Source organism: Plectropomus leopardus, chromosome 5, assembly GCF_026936395.1.
Source record: "Plectropomus leopardus strain MGB_pleo_1.0 chromosome 5, ASM2693639v1, whole genome shotgun sequence".
Classification (NCBI taxonomy): domain Eukaryota; kingdom Metazoa; phylum Chordata; class Actinopteri; order Perciformes; family Serranidae; genus Plectropomus; species Plectropomus leopardus.
The window spans coordinates 14,489,885-14,507,485 of NC_142180.1; the positions used below are offsets into that span (position 1 = coordinate 14,489,885).

At 38.0% G+C, this 17,601-nt stretch overlaps 1 protein-coding gene across 1 annotated transcript in view; it reads left to right on the plus strand.

The window, feature by feature from the left end:
• fcho1 (FCH and mu domain containing endocytic adaptor 1) overlaps window positions 1-17,601 on the plus strand; it is a 107,315-nt gene that overhangs the window by 42,468 nt on the left and 47,246 nt on the right. The window contains exons 7-17 of the mRNA XM_042514874.2: window positions 2,588-2,692; window positions 5,273-5,371; window positions 6,778-6,874; window positions 7,112-7,229; window positions 7,474-7,498; window positions 9,593-9,653; window positions 12,716-12,909; window positions 13,769-13,793; window positions 13,903-13,959; window positions 14,881-14,932; window positions 16,962-17,086. Coding sequence (XP_042370808.2) covers window positions 2,588-2,692; window positions 5,273-5,371; window positions 6,778-6,874; window positions 7,112-7,229; window positions 7,474-7,498; window positions 9,593-9,653; window positions 12,716-12,909; window positions 13,769-13,793; window positions 13,903-13,959; window positions 14,881-14,932; window positions 16,962-17,086 — 958 coding nt within the window. The remainder of the gene's footprint in view (window positions 1-2,587; window positions 2,693-5,272; window positions 5,372-6,777; window positions 6,875-7,111; window positions 7,230-7,473; window positions 7,499-9,592; window positions 9,654-12,715; window positions 12,910-13,768; window positions 13,794-13,902; window positions 13,960-14,880; window positions 14,933-16,961; window positions 17,087-17,601) is intronic.

Consider the following 17,601-nt stretch of genomic DNA (forward strand, 5'->3'; position numbering starts at 1 on the left):
AGCCACCACTCTCTATTTCCAAGATTGTTGTCAGGTTTAAAACATAACAGAAGCAAATTAAGTGTCCTTTGAAAGAAAATTAAAGAGTTAGTTCACAGAAATTGGGTGAAAAAGCCATATTTTCTTTCCTAGCTGTTGTGTTAAGCCATGTTTTATTTGTTTAGTTTGTTCTTAAGATATTTGTCCAGAGGTTGAGTAATGTAGAATTAGATTTTAGATGGTGACATCATGGAAAAGTAACATATAAAATAATTTAGCAACAGCATCTCTTTCCAGAAACCATGTTGCAGTTACACAAGATAATTCAAGGACTTAAAAGTCTAAAAAGAACATAAGCAAGGATCACTATGTCTCGTTTACTTTGTTTAAAGTTCTTTTGAAGTTCACATTGCCGTATCTTCATTCTTTTGCAATGCAGAAGAAAAACAAGCATCTCTGCAAATGCATGAGCACAAATCACCTTAATTTGACAGCATTATTTTGCAGTTTTGGGGGACGGAGCATTTAAACAACAAAATGTCTGATTTGAAAAGAACTAATGGTCAATGTGGGCATGATAGAACGTAAATCTATTATTTACAATTGTTCATAATTGAGTAATAACAGTTTGACTAAACAATCCCAACTCACATTGGTTGTGATTTGTTTCCTCTGTGTCACTAGAAATATTGTACATACATAAAGATACCCCAAACAATGTTGGGCTAAAATGAATAAAGCTCAGCCAGCATAGCAGCAGTGGTAGCAGCCTTCTACTAATCGGTAAGCTTTGCAAATAAACATCTGGAAGTGTTGAGTTTGGATGGTAGCTTAACATCAATTAGAAGTAAAGCAAAATAAACCCAAGTGGAATTAAAAATAATAATAGTATTAATGTGTAATGAGTATTTAGAAAGAGAGATTGCGCCTCAACAATGGGATTCTTGCACAAAATCCAGTGAGCTTATTCCAAAAAATTGAAAAGGTAGCACATCTCAAGTCTTCAAGTCTTCAAGTCAAACGTGACAAAATACACACATTTTATCTATTGACTTGTCTCACACCACTGTATGATAGAGTGAATAAATGAGAGAAATGTAAGTATTTTGTCCTTCTTGATTTGAAGATGTGAGATGTGCTACCTTTTCATTCTTTTGTGTAATGAGTAATATTTGAAACTCTTATTATTTGACTACTTATTTTGCCATGGTTACTTACAGTTAGCTTAAGCCTGAAAGTTCATTCTTGACTGTTGAAATAGTAATTTGCCAGTAGTGTTCGCAGCCGTAACACAAATTCTATTTTATGGCCGTTATTCATAATAGTAAGATCAGTGTTACTCCTTTGCTCTGCAAGATAATATTAGTACTAGTCTGATGATTAGGAAATGGTTTTTAATATAAATAATGTGTAGTAGTTTTAGTTAATTGCCCCCCAATTGAGATTTGTGTTGATTTAGAGACAAGTTTCATGACAAATACTTTGTTTCTCAAAGGGATAGTGTAAGTTTTGGATTGTACACGGTACTTACTTCCATAGTCAGTGTATTTTCTACAGTAGATGATGGTCAGAACACCTTCAATTTGCAGAAGCAGGCAGGAGTGCTGCCAGGGAAGCTTAGCATTGTACTGCTGTGGATTTTCACCTCTCTACCTTGCCATCAGACTGCTCTTACCTGTGGAAAACTGAAGCTGTTATCTGTGCTCTCTTCAAACTCACCAGACTCCTTTTGACAAAAACAGCAATTTTACCTTGGAGAACACAGGAATTGCTTCTCCAATCCTGCCTTGATTGGTTAGTTTGTCTGTGTTTTTGTGTGCCCTTGTTATTTTAAAGGGAAAAGTTCTCTATTTGAAACAGAAACAATTTCTTATTTTTTAAGGTAGGCCTTTTTTCGGTGGCTAAAATAGTCTTTTGCTGGTACCTCCATCCATAGCAGTATATTGCTTAGCTTCCCTGGCAGTGCTCCTGTCTTGTTCTTTAAAATGGGAGTGTGCTGACCATCACCTACTGTGTGTAACACACTGACTATGGATTAGTACCTTATACAAGCCCACTTAAAAAAAACGACCCCTTTGAACCAGACTATCCCTTTGATTTCATTATTTGTGAAAATCCTAAATCAAAAAGCAGAACAGTTTTTGTAAATTAACATAAAAGTCCAGAGCTTCTCCATGTGTCTTTCCGTACATATTGTCATCAGCTGGATGTGAACTGGAGCTTGACAGACTTGAAAAAGTGTCCTGCATCAGTATTTGTTAGCAAGCTCTGGGGTATCCTGTTATTTTTAGCTGTCTTGTGACCCTAAAATCCATCATATGCTTGTTTCTTGTGGTCCACTCATGAGACAAGAGTGTCTGTTTAAATTAAATTCAGGAAAATTCTGGAAAACATTTCCTAATAGCTCTTTTCTTCGGCATCTGCTCTGTAAATACATTGTTGTTCTTGTTTTGAAGGTACAGGCTGACTAGTGAATGGAGTAGTTTGTAATCATGAGACAGAAATTATTTTCATTCACTCACTTATTTATTCATAGTTATTTCAGGTTTGTGAATGAGAGTTTATAGCTAAAGGCCATCATTTTCCTTTTCCTTTTCTTTCTCACTAGGCGGAGCTGAAGTCTAAGAAAGCGGCTGAGTCATTTGCGTTGTGCATCGAGAAGTACAATCGCGTGGGAGGAGAGTTTGAGCAGAAGATGAGCGAGTCCTCCCAGGTCAGTACTGATTCCAGCTGGGCCGAGGACCACCTCTTTCTGTTTCTCCCACCCTCTGATGTGGTGTTTTTTATGCATTTCTTTTTCTCTTGGGCTTTATTTCTTTCTTTATCTCCCTGACTCACTCTCTCTATCTAACCTCCCACCACACAGCAACTCCATCTTTTCCTTTCATTTATAAGTCTATCTCACCTTCCCCTAGAATGGAAACCTCAACCCCCAACTCCTAAACACCCACCCACTCGCACATGCATGCACATCCTGTCCCCCGCTCATTACCTTTAATCACTGCCTCCACACTTCCATGGTTACTGCTGCTGTTTCCATGGAAATCTTCAACAAACCCCAAGGAGTGCTTCTGTGTTTTACATTTGAAATGATGACTGAAATCCTTGTGACCAATTATCTGTTGCAATAGCTTTGAGGGGGAAGATTCAGTCATTAGGATGAAGGGTTACGTGTTTCCCGAGAGAAAAACGTGTCAAAAGATCGAAAAAGAAATGGCAGAAGACCAAATAAGTAATAAGAAATTGAGATGCTTCTTATCAAACGTAAAATTAAATTCTCGAAGGGCATTTTCACGCCTGTAGTTTGGTTTATTTAGTCCACTCTTTTTTTGGTGCATCTGTTTTGATACTAATATCTATAAAGTGATATCTTCACATGTATGCACATGTTGGCAAGGTTGTTGGTCCTGTGTTTAGTCTGCAGTCAGAACAGTATTGACCAATCATGTCTGAGTGGGTTTACCTGCATGTAGCCAGCATGCAGGTAAACTGTCGGTGTGGAAAGGCATTGGCAAAAATGCAATACAGAACTCATCTGCTATCGTCCATCAGAGTTATTAGAATTTTGTATTCTTTCATTAGTTTTTATTTATATTTCATTTTTAATTTCTGTTTTGCACTCAGATTAGGTATGCACATTTCAGTTAAGTTTTTACTTATTCCTTTATTTAGTTTTTAATAGTTCCATTATTAGTTTTATTTATTTATTTTATACATAATAAGGGTTGTGTTTGTCAGGGGCCAGATTTAACAAGTTCAGTGTATGAGTAACAACATAAACACATACACACACACACATATATATATATATATATATATATATATATTTTAAAACATATTTCTGTTAGTTGTCATTTGTTTCTAAAGTCTAGCTTCAGTGAATGAAAATGTTTAGTTTGTCTAGTTTTAGTTTTTAATTTAGTTTTACTCAATATGAAAGCCTTGTTCTGCATTTATATTCAGATAAGTTTAAGAAGATTAACAGAAATGACGTGTCGCACACTACGTCGGAGCTCTTGAAATATTGGCCTTTGCCTGCAGATGCTTGAATGATAGCTGATGGGCTCAGAGATTGTTTTTGCACTGACTTTGTTTACAAACAAATCAAGAGCTGTAAACATGAAGTCTTCCAGACTGACAGGTAACTCATTGATTGGACTGATTTAGTAACATGGACTTATGCAGGGAAATCAAATGTCAGAGTGTTGCACACAGCTGTGTATGAATATATTTATCTTTTCTGATGTTCACAAAGAGTTGTGTCACATGGCAGATGGGGATGTAATGCCCTGCTGAAGGCTGACATCAGTTGCAAATAGTCAGCGGAGAATGTTTTATGTTTGCACTCTCTGCCCAGTTAATTGGGGAGAAGAAACTGGCAAAACTCTGCTCACGAACTCACTCCTGGAACAAAAGCCAGTGGCACTATATCAAGACAATTCCCCTGAACCAGATAGAGACAAACAAGCTTGCTGAATTAAAAGCAGGATCAAACTTAAATACTAAATCCTCTCAAATTATCGCTGGTTTAATGACCTGGCAGCCCGTTGCCTCTCCTGCTGGCTGACTGCCTCTTTGTAGCTGCTCCTGAATCCTCTGATGTCATTTAAAGTTTTTCACTTTGTTACATATACGTGAAGGTAAAGTGTTTTTTTTTTATTGTGGTTACTTCTCTGCATGCTCCTGATTGAAATGAGAAATGTACTTTTCTTTTTAATTTATTCTTTAGAGACAAAACTACAACAGAAGCAAAAACTTAAACCGATAGTAATAAACACTGGCAAAACACACACGATAAACAAACAACTGAAATGATACAAAATCAGACAAAAACACAAAATCAGCCTTTTCAAACAACATCTTATTAACAAACATATTAGATAGATAGACCTTTATTGTCATTGCAGGTATACAACGAAATTTCGTTGGAGCGGTCCAGTTGCAGTGCGACACCTGCCTTTATCACCAGGCATAATAACATATTTATAATTAGAATTAAAGAGACCTATAAAAGGAATACAAAACACTTATTCTCTCTCAAATGTATGGCATTGGAAAAACTGGAAAATTAACATTTCTGTTCCAGAATGTATCTTTTCGGCAACTTAAATGGACAACTATGTGTTTAAAATCTGTGTAGCTTTGATGTTCTGTTGTTGGTTTTGAAAGGCTTTAATTGGCACAAAAGGTCAGAGAGAGATGTCAACCCACAGATAAAGAAAAAAATAACCGAGTTTTCTTTTCTTTTTTGTCACCATGGCGTGAATGTGTATTTACGTGTTTGTGTGAGCAGAAATTTCAGGAGATCGAGGAGGCTCACCTGCGCCAGATGAAACAGCTGATCAAAGCTTACTCCCACTCCATAGAGGACACCCATGTTCAAGTGGGACAGGTATGTTGTGGCTGATGCTAAACTCTACTGAATCAAGGACCATCATTACCAACAGTTTTTTCTTTTCTTTTATCAGGCCGTGGACTCATTTTCAGTTAAAGCTCAGTATGATAACTTGTAGCAATAGCATAGTGTAGTTTCATTCTTCCCGTTTCTCCATGATTGATGATGTTAAAGATCAAGCAAGATATTGCTGCCCAGTTCTTGCAGACACTTAAAAGTTGATTAGAAAAAATGATTGTCAAAAACAATAAAACTTAAAGGGCATCTATTATGCTGAGGTTCATACTTGTATTTTTGTAGGTGCTGAAACACCTGAATTCACCCTCTGTCTGAATAGCTCAGTTGTAGCGCCTGTCTCTTTAAGCAACCCCTCCGAAAAAGCCCTGCCAGTCTGCTCTGATATGTCAGTGTTTCAAGGTCTTCCACATCTGCCCTCTCTGCTTCCCTGCCAAGCCACTAGGAACAGCACTTGGCATTGAAGCCAATTTCACATAGTTGCCAAATTACAATATCCATGTCTGTCACATGATGCCATTGGATCCAAAAAATCTTTCTGGAAGTCATGCATTCATCCAGCAGAAGTCTCAAGTACATTTGCTTTATGGGCGTCAAAATGTGGAAGATCTAGATAATTTTATACCACAGAAATCAAGCTTTAACCGGCTTCATGCATCATTTCATACGGGGAATGGTTGTTGTGGAATATAATGACACTTTCTGCCATTAAACCAAAACCTTCATAATCTAACATGTTACAGCAGGAATCTAATCCAAAATTGGTAAGAATAATAACAAGAAAGCAAGATTACAGATTTCCTTGACATTAGCATAGTAGCTACATGTAGCAATGCAGGTAACGTAAAGTAACATACCTGAAGCAGATTGCCATATAATGAAATCGATCACGAGCTGGCCTGTCTCGAAAGTGGAAACAGATTTTGCTCTCAGGGATTACTTTTGCATATTTTTACCCCGATATTTGAAAGTTTGGTCACATTTAACATGAATGTCCTACATTGTAACAATAGATATTTGACAGAAAATAAAGAAAAGTCATTAATGGTCTCCTTTTTTTAAAAGATTGTTTTTTGGGGCTTTTTATTGCCATTAATGTACAGGAGAGTTTGAGCGTGAAAGAGGGAGAGAACCTGCAGTCACTGCGGCAAGGATACAGCCTCTATATTTAAAAGACAATTAAAAGACTCACACGTTAAGCTAGATGCATTATTACATCCTTCTGGTCTTAGTTACAACAGTGGTAAAAAGTTGAACGTTAATATTTCACAATGAAAAGTTATCATATAGAGCTTTGATTACAAAACTCTATTTTTTCATGGCACTCTTTCAAATATCACAAGCTGTTTAAAGGACCAAATAATCATTCTTGCTCTGCTCTGCTGCAGGTCCACGAGGAATTCAAGCAAAATGTGGAAAACATCGGCATTGATAACCTCATCCAGAAATTTGCAGAGCAAAAGGGCACGGGCAAAGACAGGCCAGGTACTGCTCAGCACACCAGGATGAATTCTTGGCTTGTTTCTAAAAGGAATTAAATAAAAGCACAACTTCAGCAGCTTATATAACAATAAAAATATGGTAGCACCCACTCTCAAAATAGAATAATGGAGGTAGAATAATTCATTGTGACAAAATACAACAGACTCGACTACATGCATAATTTTAAGTGTGTGTTTTCTGAATGTTTTGTATTCTTGTCAAACTGCCTGTTGTCTGTAGCTCTGGTTGGTTTTGAGGAGTATATGACAGCTTTGGCACCAGAAGGCGGGAAGAAGAGTCGAGCAAAAGCCTTCAGGATCCCTGGACTCGGCAAGAGGGACAAGGAGCCAGACTCCACGTGAGTGCACGCACACGCACACGCACACACACACACACACACACACACACACACACACACACACACACAGACACACACGTGCACGCACACACACACACACAAACAAACAAACATGCTGTGCTCTTCAAGCCCTGATCTCCTGAAATTGAATCTTGGTCTTCACTCTTTGCTTCTGGCTTCAGTCTGAGTTACTACTGAATGATGCAACCAAAATACACCTTGTGTTTTTGTTTTGTTTTTGCAGAGACTCAGCCTTGACGGAGACACTGGTGAGTATCGGATATAATTCACACCCAAACACTGCAGCTCCAAGTGAGCTCCACTGACTCAATTATCAGCTCTGTCTGACTGTGGGAAGAGTCTGTTATTTTTGGGGGGATACAAGGAGAATCATGTATGAGACTACTGTGTGTGTGTGTGTGTGTGTGTGTGTGTGTGTAAAGAAGGTGCGCAGGAAATCACAAGTGTGTGTGTGATAATGACATGACTGATGGTGCGGGGTTTCCCAGGTTTATTCCGGTACTTCTGAGAAGAGGTTACTAAGATACTTTGCCAGCGTCAGGGGAAGTGCGTAACTGCATATGTGTGTACGTGTGTGCATGTGTGTAAAAGGGCTTTGGGCACTGCCATTTAACAAACCGATGTGCAAGAGAGGGTAAACAGCAGGTCACAGAGCCACTGGTGCTACTATTTTACACTCTCAAGGGCATTATATTTCTGACTGTAGTATGAGAGATACTAGTAATGTTAGCAGATGTCACTTTAAAACATGTTACGTAAGAGTATATTAACACTGACACAGTCCATTCACCCTCTAGATTTAGAATTATGATAATTATTATTTAAAGAACGAAACAAGTCTGCGAAAGTTGCATCAATTTGGTCGATGCTTGATTTCTTTCATATTTAAAACTTGTACACCATTACTGGGAAGTTAAATCACAAGCTACTGTCTAGCTGCTGCCTTTGGATAGTGTGCTAATTATTAAAGGAATACTTCATCCCCCAAATAATCATTTATCAGTTGTCAGGGCCCCTCTTTTACAACAGCAAAACTATATCAAAAACATCACTTTACAAACCCTCACACAACTCGTGCAGTATAATCAAAGTCTCATTTATTCAGTCGCATCATCAGTACTCTCCAAACAGACTGCCTTTTCTGACAGGGAACTGAACTAAAAGTGAAACTAATCTCTCTTCCCAACAACTGGATAAATGAGACCGGGATCATATGGCACAAGTTTTGTGGGAGTTTGTAAACAGATTTTCTGATACAGTTTAGATATTGTTAAACGTGGTCGCATATCCATTCAATTAATCAAACATTTTCTTGGTTTTAGAAGTTTTCGGCCTCCATTAAGGCATGCAAGAAAACAGTTTTCTTCTTAAATCCAACACAACACGGCCTATTAGTATTCGTTTAAAGTGTTTTCCACAAAATATATTGTCGTGTAGTTAAAAGATGTTTGATGGGATATTGACTTGTCTGAATCATTTAGTGGATGAAATTTAGATTTTTAGCAAAGTGACAGCCTGCACTACTTAAAGCTGCATTTAGTGATTTTTGGCTACCAGAGGGCAGAAAACAATGAGATGATATAAATCACCATAAAGCTGCTTGGAGCTGCAGATTTAGTTGATAATTCTCTGTAGGTTCATTAGCTCAAGTAACTGCTTTCACATTTGAGTGATTTGACTATTTGAGTCTAACTGTAATCAAATGATATTGTATTAATTACACTGTTCTGAGTATTCCTCAATCAGATTTTCTTTTACTGTGATCTGATGAAAAAGAAAAGTGTATATCTACAGTTACACTTGTCATATCAACTCTACCTACTGCGATCTGTTGACTGAAATCAGATCTAATCAAACACCATCTGTATATGTCCACACTCACTCTAAATATAACCGACGCCACGCTGGCTGGATTGTAAATCAGGCCTCCCTCATATCTTATTTTGAGGATCATATAACTCCAGCTGACGTGTTTCGAGACAGCCGGCTTGAATCAATGATTTAATTCAAACTAAAAGCACATGTGCGGCTGTATCACACAGCTCTGTTTGACCTGTTGGTAATAACATGTTTTACAGTTAGTCACTGACTCACACCTTCATAACTCTTGTAGCATCTACTTATTTACTCACACACACTCTGGTAGAGGCCTCTCTGTAGTACATGTCGGCCGCTGGGTTACACAGTATGACAAAGTACTTCTATGCATCTGATATGTGGCTGAAGTGCCATTTGTCTGCGTTTTGCTGCCGACTCAGCTGGTGTCTGACTCCCTGTCTTTCTTTTGTGTGTGTGTGCGCATGTGTGCGTGCGTGTGTTTTCATGTGTTCCTGTTCATATAGAATTCACCTCTGGAAGTAGACGATGAGGGATTTGTTATCCGAGCTGACAGCACTCAAAATGATATCCTTTTTTCGACTCACGTTGTCGTCAGGTGCTTTTCTTTTTTTGTTACAGGTAAAAAAAGGGTGAAAAATTAAACAAGGGCCTTTAATTCAATAGTAATATCTCCAAATCGATGGAGCGCTGTTAGATAAATGAACATCATATTTTCAAAAAAATGTGGTGTTTTGATGATGGTCAAGAGTGCAGTACAACACACCAGTCCAAACTGTTCAACTGGGTTGAGAAGTGGGTGATTGTGAAGTCCACAGCATGTGACTCACATCTTTATCATTTTTATCAAACCATTCCCCGTACTCTGTAGGGAAGCATGGCTATTCACCATATTTTTTCATTCATTTATTCAAGGTTTTTCTTTAGTTTGTCACCTGTCTGTATGTGACATCCAGCTCATAGGGATTAATTACTTGAATTATCGTTTAATGTGTTGATTCTGTTAAAGATAAAGTGCCCTATAAAATTCTTGTTTATTTCTATGTTTAATTTGTTTTTCAATTTTTACTTAATTCATTTAGTCACTTTATCTGTTTATCTTTTAATATGAAAGGGACTTCTGTCGATCATATTATATATTATTATAGGTAAATAAAATCCTGACTTATTGTTAGAAAATCAAACTTCAAACAGGAATGAATACTTTGAATAAGCACTGTATTTTACATGTAGGCCTGTTAAAGTTTCTTACTTAGGGGTGGCCCAGTGATTTTAGTCAGTCAGCAATCTCTGTGGCCTGTCATTTCTGTTTTGTTTTTACCCCCAGTTGCTGTCATCTTTCAACTGTTACTGTCCTCTTATGAGGACAATATCTGATATTTGGTATTTTCATGCAACATATTACAATATTTTTGATAAATTAAATATGCATCTTAATATAAAAGTAACAGTATTGTAGATTTTCCATTAAATAAATGCCTGTTAAGTTACTATCTATCAAAAAATGAGATATCACAATGGTGATTAAGCCTATGATCCACTGATGAAAGCCCCAAAAACATACCATAGGTGCCAGCAAAGAGAAAGGAACGGAGATCTTTGAGATTTTAGCTTCAGTTTTCTGTTGATTGACTAACTGATAAACTGGCTACTAATTAAATCTATACCAAACTAATGCAAACCTATGAAACAAACCATCTGTTGAATGAAAATGAAGTTAGAAGCACAACTGTCAAAACAGTTTAAGCCTTCTCTTAATTACCCTCAGTTGTAAACGCCTCCATCAGATTCATAAAGATCTCAGAAACTCGATTCCCTCTCATGACAGATGCCGTTTGCAACAAATTAAAGATTGTGAGATGTCAGATAGACCCTAAAAAGGCCTCAAACTGAGATGGAGCTGTTTTAAATGAAGTGTAATCAGAAGGCCAGAGGTGAGAGGCGGATTTAACTGATTTATTTCAACAAACGACCACGTTCATGGCCTCATTAGCTGTAGAGCTCTAGACAATTATACAGGTCTCTACCCTAATTGTTGGTCTAAATGACTAAATGCATGCCCCTCATTAAAAACAGACGAGGTAAACGCCTGCACGGGACATAAATGAATTGTCCTCCTATCCTTCATACTTCCTATCTTGACTCCGCAGCCCTGAACCATTTATCAGTAGCAGCTCTCAGTCCTGACAGCTCCGAGATAACAACTCTTCCTGACTTTGTCATCCCCTCATCGAGCCCCCCGCCTGCTCACATTCATCAAACGCCCTCATGCTGCAATATGTCCCTCTGTTTCTCTGAATCTTGTAATAAACACAATGTGACACAACTCTTCCAGATGCAACAGAGTTCCGTCCAAACAAAAAGGAACGGGAGTTGACATTCGATGGAGGGTAATGGTGCGGCAGGAAGTGGCGGTTTGGCTATTTGAAGCTCTGCAGCCGATACGCCCAGCATGCTCTGCAGTGCCTCTGCTTCCATATGTGTCTGTGTTGCAGTGCACTCTGCATTTTTCTCTCTGATATCCCACTTTAATCAGTCTGACATTTAATCAAAATTACCCCATTTGCTCTTCAGGTCACAGCATTTATCCAAAAATAATATTCACAGATGACCAGAGGTAGTAAAACTCGCATGTGTTGGTTTTAAATGTACTCTCATGCATTTTTTTAGTCTTATTTTACTTTTATCTTTGAATAGTGTTCTCATTGGATTCCAGTGTTTTATAATGACCACTTTTTATTACATTATTTTGTCGTCAAACTCTCAAATAGTACACCAAATAAAAACATCCGAATGAAACGATGCTGAACACCACACAGTACATTTATCAAAGCATCAAAACATCAAAGTTAATGTCATTTGGTAACTCATTCTAATTAAATGTATGCAGAGCTGCAGTGGTCATTTCTCTCTCACAAGGAAAAAAATGTTTATGCAAACGTCACTATTTGAAATGATGTAGATTAAGAACAAATTCTGGAAACTTTCATTTTATTCATTGAATTATACCACATTACCATGAATATATTTTAATATTTTTTTTAGGATTCATCCAAAAAAAACATTTGGCTTTTAGTAATACATTAAAGTGCTCCTAGAAAGTGATAACAGTACAGTAAACCACAATTATTTTCAGTAACAGACACTCGGTATTGGCAACATTTTGACAATCTTTCCACTGATGCCAAAATGCAATGAAAAGTTTTATGAGGGATGTAAGGAGGATCCTTGTTTTGTTAAAAACGGCAAAATAGTCTAAAAGATAAAAATCTGCATGAAATGAAAAAGAAAAAAAAAGTAGAATAAAATGCCTACAAACATGTTGCACTGATCCAATGATATATATACTTAATATTGAACTTGTGCCAGTATTGGGTGGCTATATTTTGGAGTAATGTGATTTAGTGTTTTGCACTTTGTAAGGTATTCATTCAGTTTAAAGGTAAGAATTCAATTCCCTCTCATTTACACTTTTGTACAGTGAAACTGTTGTAAAAACTGAGCCAGAACAATCATGAGATGCTGTAACGTAAGCTGTCAGGCCCCTGTATTTGTTCATTACCAAACATCACTTTTCAGTCCCTGTTTGCAGTACGAGCTTGTTCTCCTTGACCTCTCTCTCTCTGTACGTTGCCCTGAGGAGAAGGACAACAACTTTTACTCCAGTGACTCCGACTTCGACGACGAGGAGCCAAAGAAGTTCCACATCCAGATCAGACCGGTCGCCAGCAGTAGTCGCAATAACTCCGCTGCCACAGAAAAAGAGCTGAAAGCCACCGTCGGGGCGCTCACTCTGCCACCTAACAGAGGCGTCCGGCAACAGGTTTGTTTTGGTTTTTCTTTCATAGTCTATGTGTTCTTCATGATCCCTCTGAAGACACAAGCATTTTATCCAAGACGCAGAAATTGAAAACTTTGAAAATTTACCTCAAATACTGTGTCTGTAAGGTCACAGAGTATGCTCGAATCTAAACTTATCATAAATGACTAAAAGGAAAAGAAAGTCAGAATTGTCAGATTTTATGTGTGCAATGATAATCTTGGCAATATTTTTTTCATTGTCAACATCTGAGTTTCAAACATTGAGGTGCTGGAGCTATAAATAATCAAACAGAATGAAAAAAACACCCGTAGACTCAAATCTTTGCAGAAATGTTTTCAATTAAGATTTTTAACCAGATTTGAGTGCCTGTTTCTTTTTTAATTCTTTTTTTTTAAAATTTAGTTTCATTGTTAAAAAAAATACTGTGTTAAAACCAAGACCAAGAATGAATTCATCTTACCAACAAGCTTCATCTGTGAAGCCAAACTAACATAATTTTAAATGTTATTCATCGTCTTACTGCACAGAAACTTTTAAAAACGCATCACTGTTCCACCGGGGGACATGTTCCCTCATTCATTGAACTCTGCTATTGTAAATACTTACTAGAGCCCCAAATGAATGTTAACTTGCAGGTCGAAATAGTCAGGAACAAGCACTATTTATTCCTGTTTGACTATCCAAAATTTACAGGATTCAGCTGTTTTAGGAAATAGTGCATTTGCTGTCAGCAGTAGGAACCAGTGGCCTTAAAGCTGAGTGTCACAGACCGAGTAGTGGAGTAAAATAGAATACCATCCTGTTCCTTTACATGAGTCCAATGTATTGACCAAATCTGTCTCCCTCTCTCGCCTTTCAGGTGTCAGTCAAGCGGCATCTCTCCAGTAAGTTCAATTGTGTCTGAATGTTATCTGGGTAGTTTTTTAATGTTTGCTGAATGGCATTAAATCTTTTTATAGCACAGACTTCTGTAAAGCTGTTATCTCTCTGCAGGAAACTCGAGTACAGCAGGAGGTCGCTTAGAAGAGGGCGAAGGTGCCTCCCACAGGGGTAAGTCTGACTTTAGTCTCTCTTTCTGTCAAACTCATATTTTTTTTAAAATTTAGAGTAGATTAATACATTAATCAATCAAAGAAAATTGATTCTGCAACTGTTTTGATTGCAAATATAATGATGTTCTGATGTTCTGTAGACCAAAAGATGAATTGTTTATTAAGAAGATTACCGGTAGAAAATAATTGTGCGAGTGTTAATTGTGTACCAATCTGTGCCACAACTGCAAATATTATCATATTGTGCATTTATACCTGTAATGGGGGTGTTTATCCTTAATTTCATTGTGGTTATAATTTGAAAAGGGTGAAAACCATTTCTCACACAAAACCACATCTGTAGAGCTAAAGTAATTTTTCCTCGCTGCAGCGTCTCTTATCCTCCAGTCTGCTTAGCCCCCACATTTCCCTCTAGACAGCAAATCTCTTCATTGGCTGACCTTGCATGAACAGCCACCCTCCATTAGTCACAGCCGGCCCTCTGCTCGTGCTCCACAGCATGTTTTATCACCGGCAGGTTCGTTAGCTGCCAGTAGGTTAGACTGGAGGCTACAACCTGCTGCTTCACAGCAGCGGGGAGTCTCTCTGTCTTAAATCCAGAGGCAGCAGGATTAACGATGAGCGTCCAATTAAAGCGGTTGCTGTGCAGCGATAGCAGCAGCAGTGGCTGGAACAGAGTGAGACCGGGCTAATTGCTGGTATTTATCACAGAGAAGGTAATGGCTGATGGGTTTTCCCTCGTGTTGTTCTATCTCGCTCAGTCTCAGCCTCCCATCAACGCTGTGATGAAGAACACCGTGCTGCTGATTAGTCTTGATTAGGGAACATCCTCTGCAGTGAGTCACTACATCTCATTGTGTGTGTGTGTGTGTGTGTGTGTGTGTGTGTGTGTGTGTGTGTGTATGTTGTCTCTGTATAGACGGAGAGCAGGAGGGCCTACGCAGGTCCACCTCCAGTCCTGATCACAGCAGGTGAGACAGCTCTGCCCTTCATATCTCTTACCTGTCTCTGAGCGGTACAGAGAGGCAGACATATTTGGAGGTAAAATTGCGTCATCAGTAGCCTTTTCAGCAGTTTGAAGCTCTTCAGGTTTCCTCCTCAGTAAAAACACTGAGGTCACCATCCTTGTTTTATTTTTGTCCATCTGCTAGTTTTACCTTTGTCACCATATTTCTCCCACTTTTTTTCTCTTTTTTTCTTTTTTATCTTAAAGTCCTCTGCAGCTCAGACAGAGATCCAGTGTTTTTTGTCTCTTGATTTGAGTTGTTTTTAATAGAAATCCTTTGCAATACATTTTCTATGTTCATGTGGATACCTACATGTTTCACCCATATGTGGTCTTAGTACAAAATCATGTGCATTTATCCGTTGTAATAAGAGCACTTCTACTGGGAAGATTTTGCAACTTGCCTACAGGATTTGCTGTGTGAGTGTTAGTGAGTTTCAGCACTTGCAGTCGGGTGATAAGATCTGGCTTGTAGTCAGCGTTCCAGTTCATCCCAAAGCTGGTGGAGAGGGTTTAGGTCAGGGCTCTCTGCCAGTCAAGTTCTTCCACACCAAAACATTTATTCATGGACACTGCTTTATGCAGAGCAGCATTTCTTTTTCAAACAGGAAAGGATTTTTCACAAACTGTTGCTCAGTAAGCACACTTTTGTGACATGCTGTGTGCATAAGTATTTCCTTTGATTGGAATAAAGAAGCCCTAAACCAGAAGTTTATGTAACCACATTTTATTTGTGTGTAATTCCATGCCTAACAAGTACTGGTTATGTTAAGTGTTATTTTCCCAGCTTTCAGAAATGTCAGAAATATTTTTTTTAGTATTATGGCTTCTGTTTCCAAACACACATCTCTCAGAATAGACTTTATATGCCTCCGCAACAGCAACCGCGGAGGCCAGAGGCATTATGTGTTCGAGTTGGCTGGCCAGCCGACCATTCTCGTGAATGTGATATCTTCAGAACACCTTGAGGGAATTTCTTCAAATTTAGCATAAATGTCCACTTGGACTCAAGGATGAACCGATTAGATTTGGTGGTCATAGGTGAAAGGTCAGGGTCATCGTAACCTTGTCTGTCTCATTCTTTGAAAAGCGATATCTCAAGAAAATGTCTTGAAATTTGGCACAAGCATTCGGTTTAATTCAAGGATGAACTGATTAGATTTTTGTGGTCAAAGGTCAAGGCCATTGTGACCTTGCATTTGTTTCATTCTTATAAATGCAATATCTCAAGAACACCTTGGGGCAAAATACCTTAAATTAGCATCAACTTGGACTCAAGAATGAACTGATTAAAATCTTTTGGTTGAATGTCAAAGTTTAAGGTTACAGTGACCCCATAAAAGATATTTTTGGCCATAAATAAAGAATTCATACACTCAAATTTCACACATATGTCTAATAGTATATAATAATGAAGTTCTGATAATTTATATCCAAGAGGTCAGAGGTCAACTCTGACATCATAATGTTTTTTGCAAAAACACTTTTCTGGCCATTACTCAATGACATAACTCTGGAACAGAAGGGGAGACATTTGGTCAAATACTGAATTGGTTTTAGGTGTTCATGTTGAAACTGTGCTGATTGTGTATACATTTGAGGCTGCCAGGGGGAAGATATGTGTGTAGCATCCATGTTTTTACAGACATGGATGTAAACTGTATGAACAATTGCTAATTAAAAACATCTGCTCGAACTACTGCTGAAGTCAGAATGTTAAGAACCGGAAAACTCGTAATATCTCACTCTGACTGTGAATAACAACTCTGACTTTGGTGTGAATGGTTTCATAAAACAAAATAATGGAGATTTGATTGCTGTTTTATTATCATTCTTCAATGTTTTTTTTCTTCCCACATCCTTCACAATCCCCCAATCTCCTTTTCTCTCACTTAAACCCACATTTCTGTTCTTACTTTATTACCCCTCCTCCTCATAACTCCTCTGCTCTCTCTCTGATCTTCTTTCTCATTCCCTCCTTGTTTCTTCACCAGGTTAAGTTCAACAGCGTCGGGTTCAGACAGTCTGTTTGGACCACCGCTGGAGTCGGCCTTCAAGTCCAAAAGCTTTGATGGTCGTGAACAACTCAGAGAGCAGAGCGCTTTCGGTGGCTCTGAATGTAAGATTTAAAATACTCTCTTGGTCTTTGAATATTAATACCGTATTGGCTCAAATATAATACAATCGCGCACTTTTCCAACAGCTGTTTTATACAAGAATAAACACTGTCACAATCAGACCAGCCAAAAAAGAAAGCTTCCCTGAGATAACGTGGTCTCTATCCTTCATCCTCTCATGAAAGTGAAACATGAAGTAATAAAACATAAATAAGTGTAAACAAAACACAAACAAGAGGCCACAACACACAGACTGCAACCCCAACACACCCACCAACATATAACAACAAACTAAACAAAAAAGGCTGCCAGAGTAACAAAAACTTCTCCAGTTAAGCTTAGATATGATACATCTTTTTCATTAGCTTATGATATAAAAGATTGATCAAATGGATTAAGCTAAACTCAAGAGGGGCACATTATGCAGCTTAAATGCAGCAGAGTCATTTTGCTCACAGATATAATCAAAAAATGGACCCCAAATGTTCTGTATGAGTTACATGACGAGTGCTTAATC